The sequence below is a fragment of the Ruditapes philippinarum genome, unplaced genomic scaffold (genome assembly GCF_026571515.1).
Source record: "Ruditapes philippinarum isolate M1 unplaced genomic scaffold, ASM2657151v2 ctg388_1_1_1_1, whole genome shotgun sequence".
NCBI lineage: Eukaryota > Metazoa > Mollusca > Bivalvia > Venerida > Veneridae > Ruditapes > Ruditapes philippinarum.
In genome coordinates this window covers 90,823-115,815 of record NW_026865149.1, presented here as the reverse complement: position 1 = coordinate 115,815, position 24,993 = coordinate 90,823, and the positions used below count along the sequence as shown (strand labels likewise).

Genomic DNA, 24,993 nt, shown 5'->3' with positions numbered 1-24,993 from the left:
ATTTGTCATGATGGATAAGAATGATTTCAAAAGATAAATCTAAAAAAAAAGTCTTATAAAATAATAAGATTGCACTTTATTTGTATAATCTATGTACCACATAAAGTTTAAAAAAAAAAAGCAAAGTTTGCAAAGGAGAATATTATTGTTTTATTTATCGTTTCAGGGATTTTCTGGCATTAAATGTATATGTGGCATTGTGCTATTACAAATTAGACTACTATGATGTGTCACAGGTATGTCATTAAAAATATACATTCACATTAAATATAGGTTAGTGTTCAGCCATTAGACACTTCATATGTAAATGCTTACTTATGAAATTCAGTGTTTGGAATTATTTTTATTAACAGTTCATTTACAACACTGTTTTATAGGTAACAGATTTACCAAGGAAGTTTGTTATGCATTTGAAACCCTGCAATCCTATTGGACAAAAAATAATTTCAAAACATTAAATCAGATTGTGTGTCAGGTACAAGATGATATTTGGGATTTGCTATTTTTGAATTCCTAAAAAAAAAGTATTAAATGTTCATCACACTCAGAAATTTTGTAGGCCCTTATTTGTAGTAATATTATTTATAGTAGCATATATGAAGAGGACTGTTTTAATTGCTACTACTTTATAACAAGAAGTCGTGATAAAATATCATATAGCAAGTGATTACCGGTAACTGATATAATGTAATGTAGTTTTATGTAGATTTGATTTGTTATATCCCCTATGTTAAAAGCTAATATATATTTATATTTGATAACTGGACATAAAATGTTGTTTTAAAGGTATAAAGTATGAATTTGTACATTACAGGAAGTATTAGCAGTATATTTACAACAATACCCAGACAGTGCTATAGCTCTTAATCTTAAAGCATGCAACCACTTCAGATTATATAATGGAAAAGCTGCCGAGGTAAGAATTTTGTTAACATACAACATTTCTGATAGCAAAAAGCTGGTGATTTGAGCCTTCCATAAGTCTCCTACTTGTTCACACCGGGTGGCAATAGTGTGTCCAGTATTTGTATGTCACTCCTAGCAATGAGAAATTAATTTTGGGCTATTGAAATGTAAACCAAAAACAAACAATTGTCTGACATATTTAATTAAAGATATTTTGCATTTAGTGTGTCAGTGATGATATTTCCTCTATTAAATATTGTTTATAAAACAAAGCACACTGGATCATACTGTAGCTTTAACAAGACAGAATAGTCAGACATGACATGAGGATAGTTTATACAGAAAACAGTTACTTCTCTTTGTTTTGAAAGCTCTGAAAACAACCCAGACATAGTTAAAAGATATCCCCATAACTGAAATGAAATATTTACGGCCATCTAAGGTACCCCTGAAATTCCTGCAGTAAAGTTACGTAAATGGTTTATCTTTTTTTGTTTGGCAAGCTAGTGTAGTAATAAAAATGTTATTGCAGAGTTTACTTTTCCAGAACATTAAATTCACGTTAGTTTTACAGAATTGGCTTTCCTAAAAGGTTAACTTTATGCCACTGTTATGGTTCGGTTTTTGAACATTATCTGTATGATTGTTTGATGGTTCAGTTTGAAGTCAATCTGGCAGTGTCAAGGTTATGTGGTGATAAAGCTTATTTCTAGCAATAACAGTATCCTGACATACAGCATCGCAAATATTCTTCAAACTTGCTGGAAAGCTTCCTGGTATGAAATAGATAAAAGTGCTTAACAGGATTTGAATTAACAGCCCTGGGGGAAGGTTATTTAGACAGAAATCTTAAAGGGAGACCACTGAGGTTTTTTTGACATTAGAGAACTGAAAATAGTTTTTTGAGATTAGTGTTCCATTGATGTTGGTCTAGACCAATAACTTGTGTGCTAAATTTCAGATCATTAGCTCACTCTGCTTAAGTTTTCAAAATATTTATTCTAATTGTAAAAAATGACCAAAATTGAAAACGCTTTACACTCAAATCATGCTTAGAAATTCAGTGTAAGAAATTCAGATTTGAATCCACTAGGCTGGTCGGACTACTAGATTGGAATATTCACTAGCCCAAAAGACATTTCACTAGCACGATTCATTTGTTCAAAACAGTTGTTTATATATTGCCTCTGAAAATACAGTAGCCTGGTCGGGCTTGTTACTGTGAAAAGTTGGTAGCCCATGAGAAATTTAGTAGTCAGGGGCTATAGGACTACTGCTAATTTCGAACACTGTTAGAATAGCACATAGATAGGATTTTCAATTTATTTAAGAGAATATTTCTTAATTATCTTTTGCATATCTTTCTATGCTCCAGCTAATCTACGTCAGAAATTGAAATTTTATGATTTTAGGCTTTTGGACCTCAGTGGAGTTCCTTTAAACACTCAGCTGTGTAAGCCCCTGTTTATGAAAAACTGGATAGAAACACAATGATCTTGATTTGGTTTTATAAGCCTTGCACTTTATCCACTATCAAAGTGGGAAAATTTTAGTTTTGTCATGAGAAATTTTGATGTAACTTGAAAAGAACATGCAGGTATTAATCTTCTATAGTGCTACAGTCTCAGACACAAAATAGCCGTATGAGTTTGTAATTGCTATTGAATAAAATAAGCCATGTCTTAACTACACTCTCCACCTATTTATTTAAAAACTTCACCACAGTAAAAGCATTTAGTGCATGTATAATTATGTGTAATTATTTGATAAATTTTCCACTGTATCATGTACTTTATCTTTTGTTTATTTCAGGCAGAATTAAAAAATCTTCAAGACACAGCATCCCCGTCATTCATCTTTGCTAGAGACCTCATCAAACATAACCTGGTGTGTAGTTCACTCTTGTTATACTTACAAAATAGGATATCCAAAACAGTGATTTTATCGCTAAATTAAATCACTGTTTGAAGTTTGGATGTGAGGAATTATATAGGCCAAGTGATATGGTTATATGCATCCAAACAATAAACAGTGATTTTATCAAGCAATAAAACCACTGATTGGGATATATAATTTCGATTCTAACATGACATAAAAAAATAAATGCTGCCGTACCTGATATCGAGCTTAATTGCACCTGATTTGTTTCCATACTTATTTTTAGCTCGACTATACGAAGTATATTAAGAGCTGTCCTACTCGCCCCGGCGTCGGCGTCCGCGTCCAGATTTCAGATTAAAGTTTTGGTGCAGTAAAATATTTTTCACTATAACTTTGTCATTTCTTAAGGTATCAACTTCAAACTTCAAATATATGTTCCTTATCATCAACCACATCTTATGTGACAAGGTTCATAACTCTAGCACCAATATTTTCAGATTTATCTCCCCTTGAACTTAGAATTTTCCTTAAAAAATACTATTTTTTACTGTAACTTCTTTATTTCTTAAGGGATCACCCTCATACTTCAAATGTACCTTATCATTATCCCCATTTTATGTGACAAGGTTCATAACTCTAGCACCAATATTTTTAAGATTTATCTCCCCTTGAACTTAGAAATTTCCTTAAAAAATAATATTTTTTACTGTTACTTCTTTATTTCTTAAGGGATCACCCTCATACTTCAAATATATGTACCTTATCATTATCCCCATCTTATGTGGCAAGGTTCGTAACTCTAGCACAAATAATTTCAGATTTATCTCCCCTTGAACTTAGAATTTTCCTTAAAAAAATATTATTTTTTACTGTAACTTATTTAGAATTTTCCTTAAAAAAATATTATTTTTTACTGTAACTTATTTATTTCTAAAGGGATCAACTTCATACTTCAAACATATGTACCTTATCATCATCCATATCTTATGTGACAAGGTTTATAACTCTAGCACCAATATTGCAAGAATTATCTCCCCATAAACTTAGATTTTTTTACTAGAAAAATGTTATTTTTTACTATAACTTTTTTAGTTTTAAAGGTATCTACTTCAAACTTCAAATACTTATTCCTTATCATCAATTACATTTTATGTGACAATGTTCATAACTCTTGAAGCAATTTTCACAGATATATCTCTCTTTGAACTTAGGATTTTCTTTAAGAAATATTATAACTGCTTTACTTTTTAAGGTATCTATTTCAAACTTCAAATATATATTTCTTATCATAACACACATGTTGTGTGACAAGGATTATAACTCTAGCGTGACTATTTCTAGAATTATTTCCCTTGATCTTGGAATTTAGGTTAACAAATGTTATTGTTTTACTATAACTTAATACATACATGTATTAATACATTATTGATTTTTCTTTCATAGTTTTGTCCTCCTTACTGCGTCCAATATTTTATTAGTCGAGCTTGGCTGTCTCCTGTGACAGCTCTTGTTAATGGTTACGTCACGTCAAATGGTTACGTCCCAAGTCTAAATATAAAATGTCAACATTGATTTTATTGCATAATAACGCACACTTTCGGTCCTTCTATGTTCAATAGGGAAAAATGCGAGTGTTGTTAGAATGTAGCATATAGATATCTATGTCTATAACATCATAAACTTTATTCAATTCAAGCAATTTAATTTAACCCTTTGTAAATTTGTAGTCTGTTGAGATCTTTTCCATTTTATTTTATTTCTAATAAAAATTTATTAAAGTGTGACTGGAATAGCTTGCTACCTGGGCTTTGTTTCATAGAAAGTCCTAAGTGTATCCTAAGTCCTACGACTGAACTGTGGTTTGCTAAGTTTACTGAAATTGCTGCCTGAAGACTTATTTTCTGTAATAGAAGATAGTTGATATGGTTGTGTAACTTTTGTAATCTTTTAATTAATTTTCTTGTGTTTAGATCTGGTATCTGTTTTATTAAATTTATTTCATTGTTTTTTATTTTTACTATGTTTACTTGTGTGAGAGAAGCACTCGATATTTCAAGTCCTCAAGCAGACTCTAAAAGAATTACAAGAATTAAAGAAATTAAAAAAATACAATAGAATTAAAATTTGAAATTGCTAAAAGTATTTGAAAATCTAATTAAAACAGGTCTGCAGGGGAAAAATAATGCCTTTTTCTTCATAATTTGTAATCTAAATAAATCTGATCTTTCATATGAATAGTCCAAAGCTTTGGATGAAGCAAAATCTGTGTCATTAATTGGTTGCATTTGTTTAACGGAAAATGAGACAATATTTGTATTTTTGTTAATTTCAAGGTTGTATTCCGAGGTGGAGAAGGTTCACTACAGTGTTTACCTCCCTTGATAGATGTTATACCAGAAGCTAGACTAAATCTTGTCATATATTATCTTAAACAAGGTAAGTAACTGGTGTGAAAACTTATCATTTATTTAGTACCATCCAAATATCAGCAATTACCTCCCCTATTTACACTGCCTTGACATTATAATATGACTATTGTATAAGAAAGAGTTATGATAATTATGAGAAAGGGACAAAGTTAAAGAATTTGTAGTGGTAGTTAGACTGTCCAAACTTGTATGTTTCTGATTTATCTTAATACTGCAGTTATAAAAAGGGCTTGCATGTCCCGAGGAGATAAGGCCACTGACCTTTACTCTCATCATTGGATTTGATTCCTAAGAGTGAGAAGTTGAACTGTTTGATGTTAGGTTGCTATCCAGCTAACCTATGGATAGTCAGTTGTTATTCTAGTCAGCTTTACCTGAACTCTGTATCTGATGTTCCACTCAACCAGTAAAACTCAATAAGTTGTTCTACTTAAGTGAAACTCTTGCCCGAAACATGGCATATAATATTTCCCTCCTCTAGTACAGCTAGAAAGCAGCCATATGACATCTGTAGTATTCGTGTGACTTAAAAAACCAAAGATCCCAAGATAGAAATTTACACCACATTTAAATGAGAACCTTTGTTTGAATTACAAGTACATGTACACTATACATTATCAGTAGAAATAATTTAAATATTCAGATTTACATGTATGCAAAAATTTAAAAACTTACCAAAACTAGTTTAAATATCTTAACCAAAGTCGGGCACATTGATGTAACACATGATTCTTTTGTTTTTAGTTTGTTGCTTTGTTTCTGTTGATATTTTTGTTTAGCTGTATATTTTTGTATTATAGATGATGTAACAGAGGCATATAACCTTATCAAAGACTTGGAGCCAACCACTCCCCAGGAATACATTCTCAAAGGTGTAGTCAATGCAGCTTTAGGCCAGGAACAAGGATCTGTAAGAACCTAGTTTTTGCTTTTTCTTGTTTTGGAAAAAAATGCATTTAAATTTGCTGTAAATCATTTCTGTGCCTTTGAAATGAATTTTGGCTATTTTCTCACTCTATGACTTACAGCATAGAGATGACAAAAAAAAATATTCGTCTTGTCAGGTATATAGCTAAATATACTGTATGCAACATGGCTAAAATTCTGGATGCAACATGACCAAAATGTTCATTAAATTGTCAATTTTACATGAAAGTTAATCAGTAGAGGCAGTTAATATTGAAAGTTTTTTTGTCTTTCATTCAATTAGATTTATCAACAATCAGATCTAAGCTGCTTTTGAGTCATGGTTCTTGTGACAAACATGCACCAGTTTTAAGGGAAAATATAGCTTTTTGGGGCAAGGCAAAACAGCCAGTATTCTACTTACATGTTTATGGTCAGTAGTTACAACCAGTCAGTTATTTACTACCAATTACACATACAGTATGGTACAAATAAAGAGAGATATAACAGTTAAGAAAGGTTATACTTTTAGAAAAGCTTTTAATAGTAGCATAAACATGTGGTCTAATATTTATGATATACATTTGTACATGTATATATTTGATTCATTACCAAATAAGCTGGATAGATAATTGAGCCGCGCCATGACAAAACCAACATGATGCATTTGCGTCCAGCATGGATCCAGACCAGTCTGCGTATCTGCCCAGTCTGATCAGGATCCATGCTGTTTGCTATATGTTTCTCTACTTGTTATAGGGTTTGTAAGTGAAAAGCATGGATCTGGTCTGGACCCATGCTGGTCGCAAACACATTATGTTGGTTTTGTCATGGCGTGGCTCATATCATATGTTCATTTTATTTTTAATGAAGCATAAAGATTAATGTAAATATTATGAACTAACCATACACACTGATTAATGCATTTGTTGTGTTTACCAGGAATTCAAGTAGTTTAGAATAGAAATATTGTGTATGTTTTGAATAATATAACAAACTATATTGCAGAGGAAGTGGTGGTTGTTCTACTGTTCCTGAATGATTTCAAACACATTTGAAAAGGAATTAAATTTACATTTATTACAAAAATGATAATTTGGCAGAAATAATGTTTTCATTCTTTTTCATATAATTACTTTAAGTATGAATTTTTGGCATTTTATAACCTGAAGTTGGTTCAATATGCCACACATAGCTTGATTTAATTGTTGTAGAATTTAGAGGCTGCAAACGAAACATTTTTAAATGATAGTGAAAGACTTAATCTCTGCCAACACAATTTATGGTGATTTGCTGGCCTGTGCAGCAATGAAGGATGATGTCAACTTAAAGTCTGACAAGAATTCTTAAATTAATTCAAGAGCCTTATTGGCAGTAGATCTACTCAGAATGCCCACTTGTACATGAAGATATGCACATAGCGTTTTTCCTCTGCATTTAAGCTTGAATCTTAAATCTTAAGTATTGGTGACCTTTGATACAATTATACGGGGTTACAGGCTAATTATCATTAAAGAATTGAAATTTTAGCAAAAGAACTGTCAAATTATCATTGTATATGTATATATATGTATAGTCTGATGCTCTAGTCATTTGTAATTCACTCCTTTCCCCATTGCTTGGTAAATGGGATGTTTTAGTTTTTTTAGCATTAATAACAGAGGGTTACGGACAGTGTATTGATGTGTTCTTAGCTTAATGATGAGCCATCCACTTACAGTTACTAAGCCATAAAGAATACAGACACCTGGCCAGTATTACAGTGTAATCGGGATGGTTGGGGGTTAACATCTGATTGCCCCAGAATAAAGGCAGGGAGTTAAATGGGATTTAATTTGTCGGCCCACCACTATCCCAGGGGGATGGGGGACAGGGTTACAAATGACTGGTTCATAAATTGTAAGGAAAAACAAAGGGATAGGATAAAAGTTTGACTTTTATATGGTTGTTTTCTCCTTCACAGCGAGAACATTTGAAGATTGCTCAGCAATACTTCCAGCTGGTTGGTGGTTCAGCCAGTGAATGTGGTATGTAAGACAGTGTAGCCACTTGTTATACATTCTAGACATGTGCTCATATATTTATATATATATCCCTGAATAAGTTTCTGTTAAAATATGTGTTTTATTGTTCACAGTTTATTTATTTTTACTTAATTTTTGCTGATTTTTATTTGAATGACAATTTCTGATTGAAATAATTTGATACAACTAGCAGTGTTATTGTTTGATTTCTGTTCTAAGTGTAAAATAAGTTTAAGAATGGAAAATTGAAACACGACCAAACACTAAGTAATGAAAGTTCTGATTTAACTGAAAATGTTTAAAGTCTTTAAAAAAGTTCAAAGGCTTCTTAAGATTTTTTAACATTAAACTAACCCAACAGCCAAACATGAAGGTTTTAGGTTTTCAGGTGATATTATTTTAAATTAGAAAAAAACAACAACAACAATTAAGTATTATCCTAGAACTGGAAACATTAGCCTGATAACCTTTGCCATCAGTATAGAACCAGACTGGCCTGTGCTTGTTTACAGTTTGACCAGTCTATATACTGATAGAAGCTCAATTTTCATATTTCGATATTAAGCTCCAAATAGACTTTTCCAAAATATAAGCTTGGCAAATCAATTACGTGAAGTCTGAAGGTTAAAGATTAAAAAAGGTGATCAAGGAAACACTATTAGACAGAAACTTATTCAGCACTGTACCATGCTTTGACCTGGCATGCATTTTTACATTGAAGGAATGATTGGTGATAAACCCTGGACAAAGTATACACCACAAAAAAAAACGCACACAAAACAATTTTTTTTTTATTTTCAATTCAGAGAGAAGGCTTAAAGGCTGCTCAACAATTTTTCCAACTTGTTGGTGGGTCTGCCAGCGAAAGTGGTAGGTAGAACAATCATCTCAGTGTCGGTTTGAATATTTTAGTTTTTTTGGTGAAATGTATATTTTTTTTCTCCAGAAAATATCTGATATTTTTTGTCCCTTGTTTTCCACCTTTAAAAGACTCCTTCTGTTCGTAATATACCCAATTCTTTAGGCAGTATGACTGCAGATATTTTGTTCGGAGTTTATCAACAAGATATTCCCCATATTTGTTTTGATCTTTGTTGTTTTTTTTCTTTTTGTCAATATCTGGTTTTATTTTTTGTTATCCCTCTGTTTGCTGTGGCTTCACAAATTAATCACACTAATGTTGCCATTATATCGTGTTTTTTGTTGTAGTAAAATGAAATTACTAACATCTTTTTAAATATCTTACATCTGTCAGTGTCATACTAACTTAATAGAACAATTTGTCTCCTTCTTTTCTGTTTCCATTCCTTTTTTTGTGCAAATCACTTCAAAGGCTTGTGCAAAATACATAAAGTGTTGTTGAAATTTTTTTTATATAAAGCTTGGATATAGAATTGTATTGTTCAACTTGGCCAATTTAGCATATTAACTTACTTCTGGACATTATTAATTTTTCATTTCGCTTACTAAGTAAGTATTTTTCAAACAAGTTATACTTGTTATATGAATATTTATCTATTCTCAGTTCTTGTCCATTGGACAAAAATCACATTTGGACCACAAAACTATCTAGAATTTAACAGCATAAGTTTTGTTTAAAAGCACAAGACTTGCGTCGTATTCAAATGTAAAGGTATTATATTATTTAGGAGCTGAAGTTTTCTAGTAAAAGCAGCATGGCAAATGTCTAAAATTTAAAGATCAGATTGAAGATTTTTTTCTGCTCATGTGTCCATGGACAAGACTTTAGTGAAAAAATAAATATTTTGCATCAGGCTGTCAACTTGTGATTAAATGCACTGCCTGCTATCTATTGAAATTAGTGATGTTCCGATTGTCGCAAGTCGCCGATAATCAGTAACTGTTATGTAAAACGACAATAATCGATTCATAAAAATTTGTTCCGCGACATCGTCGAAAATGTTTAAATTATCAAAGGGAATTAATTCTGACGGTAAACACCTCGCCGATCGCAAAAAAATCTTCTCAGTTGAACAGGATCAATAAGTGATGTAAACAAAAATAATATAATGTGATGTGAATGTTATTTTTTGACATCCATTGAAAAATAAAATCTATTTCGTAAAATTATGACTATATAAGTTTAAAACTGTGTTGAAAAGTGCTAAATGAAGTTCATGTTACTGAATGTAATCAAGTGCCTTAGGAAGAAAATTAAAGTTACTTCCCTATATCTTTTTAACGCGACTTTATTCGAAAAGTTATCGATTATGTCCCATCCGACTGAACCGATGATCGATTGGGACAAATTTCATCCGATTTTCATCACTAATTGAAATACAGTCTCATCCACTTATACTGAGATCCATTTTAACGAGATACCCCTTATAACAAAAGTACATTTAACTGTGTCCCAGCCTTTTCCCTTCTATTTCCCTTTTACTAAATACTGGTTATAGTGATAGTTTAAACAGCTATTTTTTTTGCAATGTTATTTTTTGTTTGTGAGAAAGATAATGCATAAGTTTTGAAAACATAATTTAAGATGTATGTACATATTATTAAAGACACACACAGTATTGGGAAGTTTGTGTTTTTGTAATGTTTTGTTTTAATTCTATGATAGGTTGATAGCTGTAATATTAATAATATAAAAACACAAACATGTAAGCTAGGGTAATAAAATTTAAAGAGATACCTCTCTTAATGTAGTCTTCAAAAAGAAGGAAGTATGTGAAACCCAAAGTAGAATTTAATGAAAACTGACGGTGTTAAATTTCTAAATTTGTCCAATCCTGGTTATAACAGGACCAGGAACAACGAAAAGCCCTGACAACCTCATTGCTTTTGGAATGGCCTGTATTATTATTATTTAAAAAAAAGTCAGTTTTAGAATCTGTTATAACAATTTAAATACCTGACAACAGATTTATATACCCCAGCTGTAATAAACAAGATGATTTTAAAGTTATTTTTTGCAAAAGGTTTGTCAAAAGATACATCAAAGTCAAGTTACTTGGCTTATATATACATTTGTATTGATTTAGCTTGAACAGTGACACAGCATAAAAACCTCTTGAAAATATGATGTTTGAATAAAATATGAACCTATGATATTGAGTCTAATGGCCATTTGTTTCTTACTGCTGATTCAGAGATTAGGTGTGATAAATAGTTAGTTTAGTTAGTTTATACAAATTCATTTTAGTTTGATTGTATTGGAAGCTATAAGTTTATTGAAAATTCTTTAATCCTTTCCTGGAACCAACCAGAACTAAGCAATGAATGTAAAGTTTCTTGCTCAAGGAAACAAAGGCTTGTTTCTGACAGGGTTTGAACCTGCGTGTTCAGCAATCCTTAGATTATTAGTCTGACGTGTTAACCACTGCTGCCACTCTTAAATAGTTGATCTCTTTCAAAGAAATTGGTCGTTTTTGGTTTCTTATCCTGGAAAGCCAATAAGGTCGATCGATCACCAAAATAACACTAAAAATGTGTTAAAATCGGTATAGCAAACACGTAAACGTGGTACTACATAATCTGGAACTAGTTTTACAGATATGACTTCTTACTACCATTAAATTAGTTGATTTGCTATCACACCTCCATTAGTCATACTAAAGAAATTACATTTAGCTGGAATATAAATATTATCAGGGCTCATCCTGGGGGGAAATTTTAGGGAGAAGTGACGACCTCGCGAAAATTAGGGAGAAGGGAAACAACCCAATGTGTATGCATTAACATGCATGGCTATACATCCTTTAATTATAATATAAACACAATTAACATCACTTATAATATTTCTCCAGTTTATTAATTAATAGTAGATTAATTAATAGTAGTATTAATTAAAAGTAGATTAATTATTTAGTAGTAGATCAGGCAATGGCATCTAAATGTTTTTGAGCTGCATATATGAATATAAAAAATTATTTTTGGTATCTATTGATCAGCTATTTATAAGCTTTCTCTAAATATGTGTTTATATATTTTCATGTTCATTTGTTGTTAATAATGTGTAAGAAAAGATATGATGATATTATCAATTGCATATTTTTTACTTTACTTTCATCACCTTTAAAAGAAGATGAAGTGACATTGGATATTGATTAACAATATCTGTTCTATCCTGTTCTGGTAACAGAAATTTCTCTCAAAGTCCAGAAGGTTGTAATGTCACATTTATATGCATATAATTATGCTTATAAAACAATTTTCAAACATCAAACAATATGTAAAATATGTACTGCAAACACTTGTGCACATTATATTTGATCACTAAAATTACATACATTCATTTCTTATTGAAAAATTTGACTGAGAAATTGTAGAAAATTAATTTCTAATTACCTCCCTTTATTTTCATGAAATGTTAAAATCGGTAATATCTTTATAAATAATGCTTTTTAAAATTTACAATATTGATAAATCTTAATCTGAGCGTCATGTTTACGAATTTATTTTGAAACAATAAGAACACTTCTTTCCAGACAAATGTTGTTACATGATATACGACCGATATGTCTAGTTAAGACGGGATGTCTTGCCCCCACGTGCGTAAACTGTGTCAAATTTGGCATTTCTACAAAGAGAACAATGCCAAACACCCCTACTGTCTACAACATACCAATCGCAAGATAATCTTAGATTTTTGCGAATTGGCTTTCTTAAATTTTCGCGTAGGTGTAACTATCAGAATCAGTGACTTAAATTTCTTACTGCTCGGTTTCGGCATTTCACCTTGTAGCCATGACGTGAGCGACATAACAATTTTACAGTAAAAATTGATGTTAACAACTCAACAACTCAAATAATTTTAACAGACTGAAATCATTCAAAACTATGATTAAGTTTTTAATGTGGTCGCTGATCATTAATGAAATTGATTAGTTTTGTGATAGCCGTGAAAAATCCATTGCACATCGCCTTTACTCGGGTTAAAAACCCACCATCGAAGTGCATCGTGTATATCAATTAGGGTTCAAGATTGCACGTGTTTAGATAATCGGGGAAAAAACAATTTATAATTATCCACGGTGCATATCCATATCGGTACCCTCTTTGCGAAATCTGCTGAAACGGTACCCTCTCTGGACATGGTAGTATAAAGCGACGTTCTGATTGGATAATGATAATTAGCGGTCGTCATATGGGCGGATATAATCTCTGCTCTTTACATCGCTAAGTAATTACTATTTGGGAATTAAGATTTTATCGGCGATGTTGACTTCTCTTTGATCAATCGGAAGAGCGAAATTGGAATATACACGGCGAAGTTTTCGCCTGAATCGCCCTTCCGGATGAGCCCTGATTATTAGAATTTTTACATTGTGAAATAGCTTCTAAAATCTGAATTTTTTTTATCAAAATAAAATATCTTTAGTAGCTTATGGAAGTGTCGCATCCTCTTTAACATTTTGTCCTGTATCACTTAAATATTTTGAAATAAATTTTCCAATATAAGAATTAAACTATAGATATTACATACATAATTAAGTCAGAGTTTATAATGAAAGAGCTGATTAGACTAGAGTGACATTTATAAACATTTGCAACCGCCTCTGTGGTCGAGGTTAGAGTCGATGACTTCTAATCCAGTTACCTCTCTGGCGTGGGTTCAATCCCTGGGAAATGCTTTGGTAGTTTAGCACGGAGGAAGGTAGTCTAGTACTGGTGTAACTCTCCAGGAACGATGGTTAGGAAACTACCCGCCTATATGACTGAAATACTGTTGGGAAAAGGCGTAAAATCAAACAAACAAACAAACAAATATAAACATTTGCAAAATAAAAATGTAAAAAAAGTTTAACAATGATTAAAGTGATGTAATATATATATCAGTAATATGTGTATATCCATGTTAACATGTTATAGAGATTATATATGATTAAGATAATGATGTATATTTCAGATACTATTCCTGGGAGACAGTGTATGGCCTCCTGCTTCTTCCTACTCAAACAGTTTGAAGATGTCCTCATTTATCTTAACTCTATTAAGGTAAAATCACTTTCTAATTTGTTAAATATTACAAATTTACTACATGACATGCTTTTGTGAGTGAAGAATTGAAATTATAAATTTCAGAACAATCACCCTAAGCCTGCTGGAACTAAAATTGACTGGCTATTTCTACCAGTATAGAGCCAGATCGATTTGCAAACCCATGCAGTCTGACCAGGCTATATACTGGTGGCTTACTTAAAATTAAATTCTCATCTTAATATCCCCAAAATTGATAATGGGAATTTCCCTTAATAGAACCTGGACAAATCCATTTAAGAAATTCAGTAGGTTAAGGATGTACAAAGTTGTATCTTAGATTGTCTACTGCAGTTAACTTGAAAACTAGCTTCATAACCTGGTAGTTAGTTAGTTTTGATCAGATCCAACATTAAATATGTGCCCAGTATGTATTTTATAACACTTTATGTTGTATAACTTTCTACTTTTAAGATAGATTGTTTGAAAACAGGTGAATCTGAAAAGCATGAAAATTGAAATATTTTCTTAACATTAGCATGATTTATATACCATTAAGTTTTTAACAAGACAGGAATTTTTGATTAGACAAACATAGGAATTATTTAAAATTTATTACATGTGATAATTACACAATAACACACAAGTTATTTTAATGCTCTTAGTGATCCAGACATCAATTACTTTTGACTTTTTATTTCAATATTTGGGTTATTTATTTCAATATTTGGGGTTTTTTTTATTTAAACGTTTGGGTTATTTATTTCAATAGTTCGGTTTAATTCATTTTCAGAGTTATTTCTATAATGATGATACATTTAACTTCAACTACGCTCAGGCTAAAGCTGCTGTGGGTAACTTTAAGGAGGCTGAAGAGGTAAATATTGCCATTTATCTAACTGGTTGATTGATAATGTCAATAATGATGAGTCTGTTATGTCAGTGAAGAGCCAGCCTGACTGCATTTTCTTTGAAGTTTAATATCTGTTCTTTTAACTGTATAGTTTTAAAATTTTCATGACAAAATCTGAACACAAATATAATGTGCATTTCCAAGCAGGTTAAATCTTTGATACAAATTTATTTATTTCGGAAATAAGTTAAACTTGTGATGATATCAAAACGATTTTTTCATTAAAATCCTGGAAAAAATATTGACCCTAGACATTTGAATAATCCCTGACAATATCATTTAAATTCACATTAGCAAATAGTAAAACTGCCTGACTAGCACAGTGAAAAATTGTTTTAGTTTAAGGAACTGAGGTCAAAAAACCTTAAAAACATATAATTTGAAATATTTACGTAGGTTATTAGAAGCACCTAAAATAGAAAAATCTGCGAAGGATACTAAACAAAAATACTCAGAATTAGATTGAAAATCGATAATTCTTAGCCAGACCATTGCAACTCTTCTCATTTTTGCACACACAAAAATGATTATTCTGAAGAAATTGGATAAGGTGCTGATCTGAAAATTTGCACACATTTTACTGGATCAGACCTAGATCATTTGGTAAACAAATCTCAGAAATACATTTCCAGTCCCATCATACGGAAAAGATCAGTGGATTCCCTTTAATAAATATTTAAACCTTTTGTTCTTTTCATGCTAATAATTGTAAGGAGTTTTCATTTTGTACAATTTAAACTTACTTAATTTAAAGCTGCAAATTTAATCTTTGTCCTGTCTTTGTTTTGCAGGTGTTTTTGTTGATTCAGAGTGACAAGATCAAGAATGACTATACATATCTTAGTTGGTTAGCCAGATGCTGTAAGTCATTTTATCATCTTAGTTCTATACTTCATGACTATACATATGTTGATGCTGTAAGACTTTTTATCATCTTAGGTCTATATTTTATGACTATATATCTATAAGCCAGATATTGCAAGTCATTTTATCATCTTAGTTCTTTACTTCATGAGTATACAATCTGTAGGGATATCATTATTTATGGAAAACAAGCTTTGAGAAATCTGTTCGTTCCTAGAAGTAATTTGTAAGGTATGTAGCATCATTTAGTGACCATCTACAAAAGATTGATAATTAATAAGACCCTTGTTAAAAAAATGAAACCTTCCCTCAGGGGACCTTTTTTATTGCTTGGGTGAATGATGGCAGCTTATTAGCTCGACTATTCGATAAGAATAAGTAGAGCTATTGCAGTCACCCGAGCGTCGGCGTCGGCGTAACCACTTATGTTAAAGTTTTTGTAATAGTTCAAATATTTTCAAAGTCCATAGACATATGGCTTTGAAACTTTGCACACTTGTTCACCATCATGACCCCAACCTGTAGACAGGAGGAGGTAACTCTATCAAGCATTTTGACAGAATTATGCCCCTTTTTCGACTTAGAATTTACGTTAAAGTTTTTGTAATAGTTCAAATATTTTCAAAGTCCATTGACATATGGCTTTGAAACTTTGCACACTTGTTCACCATCATGACCCTAACCTGGAAACAGGTGGAGGTAACTCTATCAAGCATTTTGACAGAATTATGCCCTTTTTCGACTTAGAATTTACGTTAAAGTTTTTGTAATAGTTCAAATATTTTCAAAGTCCATTGACATATGGCTTTGAAACTTTGCACACTTGTTCACCATCATGACCCCAACCTGGAAACAGGTGGAGGTAACTCTATCAAGCATTTTGACAGAATTATGCCCCTTTTTCGACTTAGAATTTACGTTAAAGTTTTTGTAATAGTTCAAATATTTTCAAAGTCCATTGACATATGGCTTTGAAACTTTGCACACTTGTTCACCATCATGACCCCAACCTGTAAACAGGAGGAGGTAACTCTATCAAGCATTTTGACAGAATTATGCCCCTTTTCGACTTAGAATTTACGTTAAAGTTTTTGTAATAGTTCAAATATTTTCAAAGTCCATTGACATATGGCTTTGAAACTTTGCACACTTGTTCACCATCATGACCCCAACCTGTAAACAGGAGGAGGTAACTCTATCAAGCATTTTTTTTACTATCAAGCACTAAGAATAGTCGAGCGTTGCTGTCCTACCGACAGCTCTTGTTTTTGCTTTGTTGTTTAACTATTTTAATTGTTGCATCTTGTATGTTTGTAGATATTATGAACAGAAAAGCGCGGTTAGCTTGGGAGTTGTACCTGAAGATGGAGACATCTGGGGAGTCCTTCAGTCTACTACAACTGATAGCTAATGATTGCTACAAGGTCGGTTTATTTATTTGTAATATTTCTCTCATTTATTCTTAGACAAGTTATGTCAGGTTTTTTGTTCACTTGATCTCCGATTATTCATGTTTAGTATTAACTTTTAAGCACACCAAAGCTGAACTCTGGGGTCTAAACAGTAATCTTTAAAACAAACTTTGATGTTGTTTCTTAGAATTTTAACGTTTCAAGACCCACTGTTAAGATAGTTTAGTCAATAATAGGTCAGGGGTCACCAGCAAGCATAGCATTATTTCCATACATGTAATTTTTTATGCCACCGCAGCATCTGCGATGCGGTGGCATATAGCGATTCACCTGTGTGTGTGTGTGTTTGTTTGTGTGTGTGTGTGTTATATAGATTATATAGTGAACTTAAAAAATCTTCTTGTGAAAAACCACTTGTCCAATTTCAACCAAACTTTGCAGGATTGATCCTTGGGTGAAGGGCTCACAAAGTTGTTCAAAGAATTTCATTCCATGCAGAAATCTGGTTGCCATGGCAACCAAAAGGAATTATAAGAATAAATTTAAAAAATCTTCTTGTAAAGACCCAAAAGGCCTAGAGCTTAGATATTTTGCATAAGGCATTGTCTGGTAGACCTCTACCAAGATTGTTCAAATTATAGCCCTGGGGTCAAAATCGGCCCCGCCCCAGGGGTCATTGATATTCACTATATGTACATATAGTAAAAACTTAAAATACCTTCTTGTAAAGACCCAAAAGGCCCAGAGCTTAGATATTTTGCATAAGGCATTGTGTAGTGAACCTCTAGCAAGTTTGTTTAAATTATAGCCCTGGGGTCAAAATCGGCCCCGCTCGGGGGGTGATTGAATTTCACTATATGTACATATATAGTAAAAACTTAAAATACCTTCTTGTAAAGACCCAAAAGGCCTAGAGCTTAGATATTTTGCATAAGGCATTGTGTAGTGAACCTCTAGCAAGATTGTTCAAATTTTAGCCTTGGGGTCAAAATCGGCCCGCCCCTGGGGTCATTGGTTTTCTTTATATGTATATTGTAAAAACTTACAGTAAAAACTTTAAAAAAATTTCTTCTAGCAATTGACAAATGCTAGAGGTTAGATATTTTGCATGAAACATTGTGTAGTGAACCTTTAGCAAGATTGTTCAAATTATAGCCCTGGGGTCAAAATTGCCCCTGCCACGGGGGTCATTGATTTCCAATATATACATATAGTAAAAAATGAAAAAATATTATTGTCTGAAGGTACAAGGCTTAGAGCTTTAATATTTGTTAAATGATATCATCTATAGGTACTCTACCAAAGTTGTTCAAATTTTGCCTCTAGTGTCAAAATTAGCCCCGCCCCGGGGGCCATAGGTTTTCCTTATATGTGTATAATAAAAACTTAAAAAATCATCTTCTCTAAATTTACAAAGGCTAGAGTTAAGATATTTTGCATGAAACATTGTGTAGTGAACCTCTAGCAAGATTGTACAAATGATAGTCCTGGTGTCAAAATTGGCCCAACCCCCAGGGGTCAATGATTTTCACTATGTACATATAGTAAAAAATATAAAATCATCTTGTCTGAAGGTACAAGGCTTAGAGCTTTGATATTTGGTATATAATATCATCTATGGGTCCTCTACTAAAGTTGTTTTAATTATGCCCCTAGTGAAAAAATTGCCCTGCCCTAGAGGCGATAGTTTTCCTTATATGTATAAAGTAAAAACTTGAAAAATCTTCTTCGCTGAAATGACAATGGCTAGAGGTTAAATTTATGGCATGAGACTTTAGGAAGTGAACCTCTACTAAGATTGTTCAAATTATAGCCCTGGGGTCAAAATTGGGTTCATTGATTTTCATTATGTACATATAGTAAAAAAAAAATAAAAACTATTTTTGTCTGAAGCTACAAGGCATAGAGCTTTGATGTTTGCTATATAATATCATCTGTAGGTCCTCTACCAAAGTTGTTCAAATTTTTCCCCTGGTGTCAAAATCGGCCCTGCCTGGGGGCATTGATTTTCATTTAGTACACATAATAAAAACAGAAAATAAAACAAATGTTTTCTGAATGGGAGAAAGCTACAGCTTAGATATTTGACTTGAAATGTTGTTTGGTGGACCTGTATCAAGATTGTTTTGAATTAAACCCTTGGGTCAAAATTTTGCCTTGCCCAAGGGGACAGTGACCTACTTTCTTGTCCTTTGATGTACAGCAATTAAATTTTGACCATGTGCACAGTTTAAGTTGTAAAATTGAACTTTTATATCAAGTGACCTAGATTTTGATTATGTGACCTACTTTCTTGTCCTTTGATGTACAGCTATGAAATGTGAACCATGTGCACAGATTAAGATGTAAAGTGAACTTTGATTATCAGCTGACTTTGACAAAGTGTCTTACTGTGTTGTCCTTTGATGTAGTCATGAAATTTAGGCTGTCGTCTGCTTATCTTTCTGCAAGGGAATGCTAGCAGTTTATAGTAATACTTTGGCTTTGCATTGGTACCGGCTCATCCAGACAATAATACACGAGGTTAATAAAAGACCCGTTCTTCAACAGCATTTGTTCATACACTTCAATTTGTGTAATGCGGTGGCATAGCATTTCTCAAATGCAATCTTGTTTTCAATTTAAGACTTAATAAAAAGGAACATACATTATGTAAGCATAAATGATTTAGTGCTCGAAGTATTTAATGATTTATGCTAAAATTATTTGTAATATGTATCATGATTATTTTGTTTCATAATGAATTATTTCATATCATAAGAAATTATTTCATCATAAAATTAATCATTTTATATCATAAAATGAATTATTTCATGATGAATGATAAGTTGATGAATTACTTTTAATTATGATTTTAGATGGGACAGTTTTACTATGCAGCTAAAGCATTTGATGTTCTGGAAAGATTAGATCCTAACCCAGAGTATTGGGAGGGTAAACGAGGGGCCTGTGTGGGTGTGTTCCAACTTATCATTGCCGGACATGAACCAAGGTGCGTACATCTTAATCTCAGTTATAACATTTTTTGAGAATATAGCTTAGCAAAATATGACCTGAACATTGTGTATGTAACTACCTAACCAACTAACTAACTTCGCTCCAACTTAACTTAGTTTATAAAATAACAGAGAAAAATGCTTACAAACTTAAAGTGACAATATGCTCAAATTTTTGTTGTCAAGTGAACGTTTTTGATAACAATGGATATTTATAAAAAAAATTACCATGGGTCATGTGAGTCATTTATTATTTTTGTGAAGCACAAAATAAAATTAAAAACAGTTAAAGCAAAGTGTAAAGTTGATTTGACTTTTACTCTTGAATGGACATAATATTATTTTAAATCTAGATTGACTGTTATAGTTTGCTTGAAGATAATTTAACATCAGTGAGCAATAATTCCTCCATTGGTTTATACAGAATTTATTTTAGTCTGATTGTGTAGGAAGCTATAAGCTTATAGACACACTTTCGAATATGTTACTGCAACCAGCCAGTACTGAGCAATGAGTGTAAAGTTTCTTGCTCAAGGAAACAATTCTTGCCCCTGACGGGTTTTGAATTCCGCTCTTATATTAACAACTGCAGAAATGCAATTTTCATACCCATTAAATATGATAATACATCAGGAATACAGACAAACCTGTCTTTTAAGATAAGCCTTTGAAATTAACACTTTAGTGCTTAATAATGGTCTCTGAAAGAAGGCTAATTTCTTCTTTATTGATAAAAGGTAGGGGGGAATATTTGTCCTTTAATAAAAACATACTTTTTTGTATATGCATTTTATGAACCAATTGTGTTTTGAGCAAGTTATACCCTATTTAATGTTTCAATTATTTGAATTAATATTTTGTTGCAACACTAGACTAATTTCTTACAGTTAATGTATACCAAAGTGTACATAAATAGAGGATATTCAAGTTTTGTCTATAAATACATGATTTATTTTCATCAAGTGGTATGAAAATAAATATTTCATGAGTGGCGGTAGCTACGAGTGAAATATGGTAATTTTCATGCCACAAGATGAAAATAAATCATGTATTTATAGAAAAAACTTGAATTTTCTGTTTATTATATATACAGTTTTCTCTTTTTTGACATTAAAATTTGAAAGACTTTCCCTTAAATTTTGTGTACTGGCAGAATTTAAAAGAAAGTAGTCCGGCAAGACACCAGTGAAAATACGGAAAATATGTTTCACTGCAGTGAAAAATAAATTTTTACAGTGAAAATACTGAATATGAAAATATGCATTTTATTTCATCAATATTTCTCAATATTTCATTTGTAAGTATATAATAATTCCATATCTTGTTGTAATATCATGTATTTTAATGTTACAGGGAGACATTGAGAGATGTTATCAACATGTTGAGAAATTCCAGCACACCACAGGTAGAATATATGGTCCGTACCATGAGGAAATGGGCCAAAGAAAATCTCGTTCCTCTACCTTGATGTGTCAGATAAAAGTGTTCACCAAACATCCAACATCATATACTGTGAAGAGATTTTTCTCTTTGCTTTAATATCATATTAAAAAATTGACCTTGACCTTGAAATGTGAGGCTTGTGAAAGATACATGGCTTTTGTAAGGAGGATGTATTGTAATGTACAAGTATACTAACTTGTTGATTATAATTATTTAAAAGTTTTTATACAAAGATATCTTACGATCTGCTTATTTCATAAAAGTACAGATTATATTTGTTTATGTTCCAAAAATGAAAAATAAAAAACAGATTTCATTGAAATTGGAGTAAATTTAATTCTCGGCAATGGTTTAAAAAATTAGAATTGTGAGATGAGTACTTCTTTAATATTAACTGATAAGGAAAAGCTTAAGGTTAAAGATCAGGTTGAAAACTTATCATTCAATGCCAACACTAAGCCTTATATTTTTGACTTTTCTCCTCTTGGATTATTAAGGATTAATTGTATTTCTTTGCTATTAAAGGACAAAAAAAGATTGAGCTATAAACTGTAACAATTAACAGAAGGGAAAGCTTTTAATCTTCTTATTGTGTAAAGTGTAAGGATTTTAGTTTATTTTTGAACTGTCAACTGTTCACATGGCTCTGAGCCACATGCTGATTAAACTTGTGAACCTTTACTTCATTGTGTGTACTTGAAAATTATTATTCAAATTCTAATGCTTAGTTAAAATCACTAATAAATATTGGAATGTTTGACCTACATTCCGAATTTGGCTGTATAAATAATCTAGTATAATTGTAGTTTTGATATGAAGGCATATGTGAGCTTTGTCTAAAATTTATTGCAAGATTAGGAATAAATACAATTTTTTATTCTCTTTTTATGAAAAATAAATTGAAGTAAAGAAGCTTTATACATGTAGAAAGATCATAAGTTCATCATAAAATTTCAAATAAAAAACATCATTTAACATTTATATTTTTCTATGAAATTTTTTACAATTTGTTTACTGCTCCACATTATGAATTACTGTGTAAAAAGTATATGTTCCCTTGTTAAGTAGAGTTGGTTAACATATCACAAGCTAAACTGCTGGTTGGAAGCAATCATTAAGATTGTTTCATTACATTGTTCTATTTTTATGTTAGATTGTTGTAGCTATAACCCATTGTACATGGTTAAATCACATTTGGAAGAATTAATAGGTCACAGTCTGGGGCTTCAGATTTTGTCAGGTTATCGATGTATTATATCTGATTGTAAACTGATCCTCGTGTGACTATTGTCTTTGGGTTTATTTCATGTCTTTAGATTAAATATTGAATCCTTGGGTTCAATATCGTATGACATCATGGACTGAAGTTATGCCTCTGTTGAAAGGCTGTGATATAAGAAAATCTCATTGATTATTATACATTATGTCTGACATTGCATTTTATTGTTTATTTGAGCTTAAAGAATATTTTCTGTTTGATTATTCTTTGATTTTCTCTGTATGTTTAGTAAAACAGAAAGAAAATCATTTGAATTTGAAATGCCTTTAATTTTAGATATTTAAACTAAACTCATTAAAACGTAGTCTGTCTCATTAAGGCATAAATAATGGTTTTGACCTATTGATGATAAAATATTTGTTTAGAAATATATTTGGGGGGGGATACATATGAAAAAATAGGTTTGGGACAAAGAATAAAACTTAAGATTTTAACATAAGATTATTATTTATATGAACTGGGACAAAGAATTTGTATAATTGGTCCCACATATGAATTAGAAACCTAGCAAAATACTTGGTGACATTTGAGTTGTTGATGTAGAATATTTCTATTATATGTGTATTTAAATGATACAATTTCTGTATATATTGTTCAAATCTTAGTTAATGCTGATATTTATTTTTATAATTCCGTCCAGGTCTATATTAGTGGCCTTCATTGTACATTCCTTTGTCTAAAAACTAATAAGTGTAAAGATCTTTATACATGTAATGACTGTCTTGTTTGGTAAAATGGTCTAGTCCAACTTGAAATTAGGCTTGTCCATTATGAATGTGAGGGATTACAGACTGAAATTGTTATACATGCAAGAATTTAATATCTAAAAGATGAGTTTTACTCGACTGCACTGCACAGAATATATATATGTTCTGTAGAAAATGACTATATCATAAGTACATAAGAGAGAAAATATTATGTACATTTGCTGATGCTTATTTAAAAAAATAACGTATCACTTAATTTACTTCATGCTGTACTGTACAATTTTTTATCTTTCAAGAATAAAATGTTTAATTTATTGAATAAATTTTACCAAATAGAATGAAACTGAGTTTTTGTGTATATCAAGATATATGAGCCGCGTCACGACAAAACCAACGTAATGCGTTTGCGACCAGCATGGATCCAGACCAGCCTGCGCATCCGCGCAGTCTGATCAGGATCCATGCTGTTCGCTTACAAACCTTATTACAAGTAGAGAAACTGATAGCGAACAGCATGGATCCTGATCAGACTGCGCGGATGCACAGGCTGGTCTGGATCCATGCTGGTCGCACACGCACTATGTTGGTTTTGTCGTGACGCGGCTCATATAATTTAGTTGTAAATACCTTGGCAGTCTAGACTGGTCTGTTAGTATATGACCAGAGCGCATCCTTCTTAATGTGAGCTATTGTGACTTGTCTGTACATCCTAGCTTCATCTTGCCAGTCCATTCCATTAGTTCATAACATTAAATTCTACAAAGAAATCTGCTTTCAATGGCAACAAAAAGGGGCAATACGTCAATGGATTGCCTGTATCAAGTATGACCATATTATTTTGTTTTGGTTAAAAGCATTGGTGATAGGACATGTTTTCTTTTTTATGCCACACCGTCCGTCTGTCTGTCTGCGACCCCACTTCATTCGTGTCCGGACTGTAACTTTGTCATACATTAAGGGATTTTGAAATAACTTGGCACAAATGTCTACCACATCAAGAGATGTGTCGCGTCCAAGGACCACGTCCAAGGACCTACCTCAAAGGTCAAGGTCACACTATCATTTTGAAGTTTCACATCACAATAAGAGTAAATAGGTACACACATTCGTGTGCGGACTGTAACTGTCATGCATCGAAGGATTTTTAAATAACTACGCATAAATGTCTACCTCATCAAGACGATGTGTCGCGTCCAAGAATTATGTCCCTACCTCTAAGGTCAAGGTCACACTGACATTTTGAAGTTTCACTTTATCACAATGAGAGTTTATGAGAGTATATGTCCC

General features: G+C 31.9%; 1 protein-coding gene across 5 annotated transcripts in view; it reads left to right on the top strand.

The window, feature by feature from the left end:
- LOC132728010 (intraflagellar transport protein 56-like) overlaps positions 1-24,049 on the top strand; it is a 34,036-nt gene extending 9,987 nt beyond the window's left edge. For 3 of the 5 annotated variants that reach the window (XM_060713618.1, XM_060713616.1, XM_060713614.1), the window contains 12 exons: positions 167-236; positions 815-916; positions 2,719-2,793; positions 5,121-5,223; positions 6,017-6,126; positions 8,086-8,149; positions 14,022-14,110; positions 14,886-14,969; positions 15,797-15,866; positions 17,187-17,293; positions 20,140-20,273; positions 21,631-24,049. In XM_060713618.1, the coding sequence (XP_060569601.1) occupies positions 167-236; positions 815-916; positions 2,719-2,793; positions 5,121-5,223; positions 6,017-6,126; positions 8,086-8,149; positions 14,022-14,110; positions 14,886-14,969; positions 15,797-15,866; positions 17,187-17,293; positions 20,140-20,273; positions 21,631-21,745 (1,123 nt within the window). In that variant the 3' untranslated portion in view covers positions 21,746-24,049. Of the gene's footprint in view, positions 1-166; positions 237-814; positions 917-2,718; positions 2,794-5,120; positions 5,224-6,016; positions 6,127-8,085; positions 8,150-8,952; positions 9,017-14,021; positions 14,111-14,885; positions 14,970-15,796; positions 15,867-17,186; positions 17,294-20,139; positions 20,274-21,630 lie in introns of all 5 variants that reach the window. The other 2 variants (XM_060713617.1, XM_060713615.1) reach the window with 1 other exon arrangement.
- Positions 24,050-24,993: the final 944 nt, after the last annotated feature.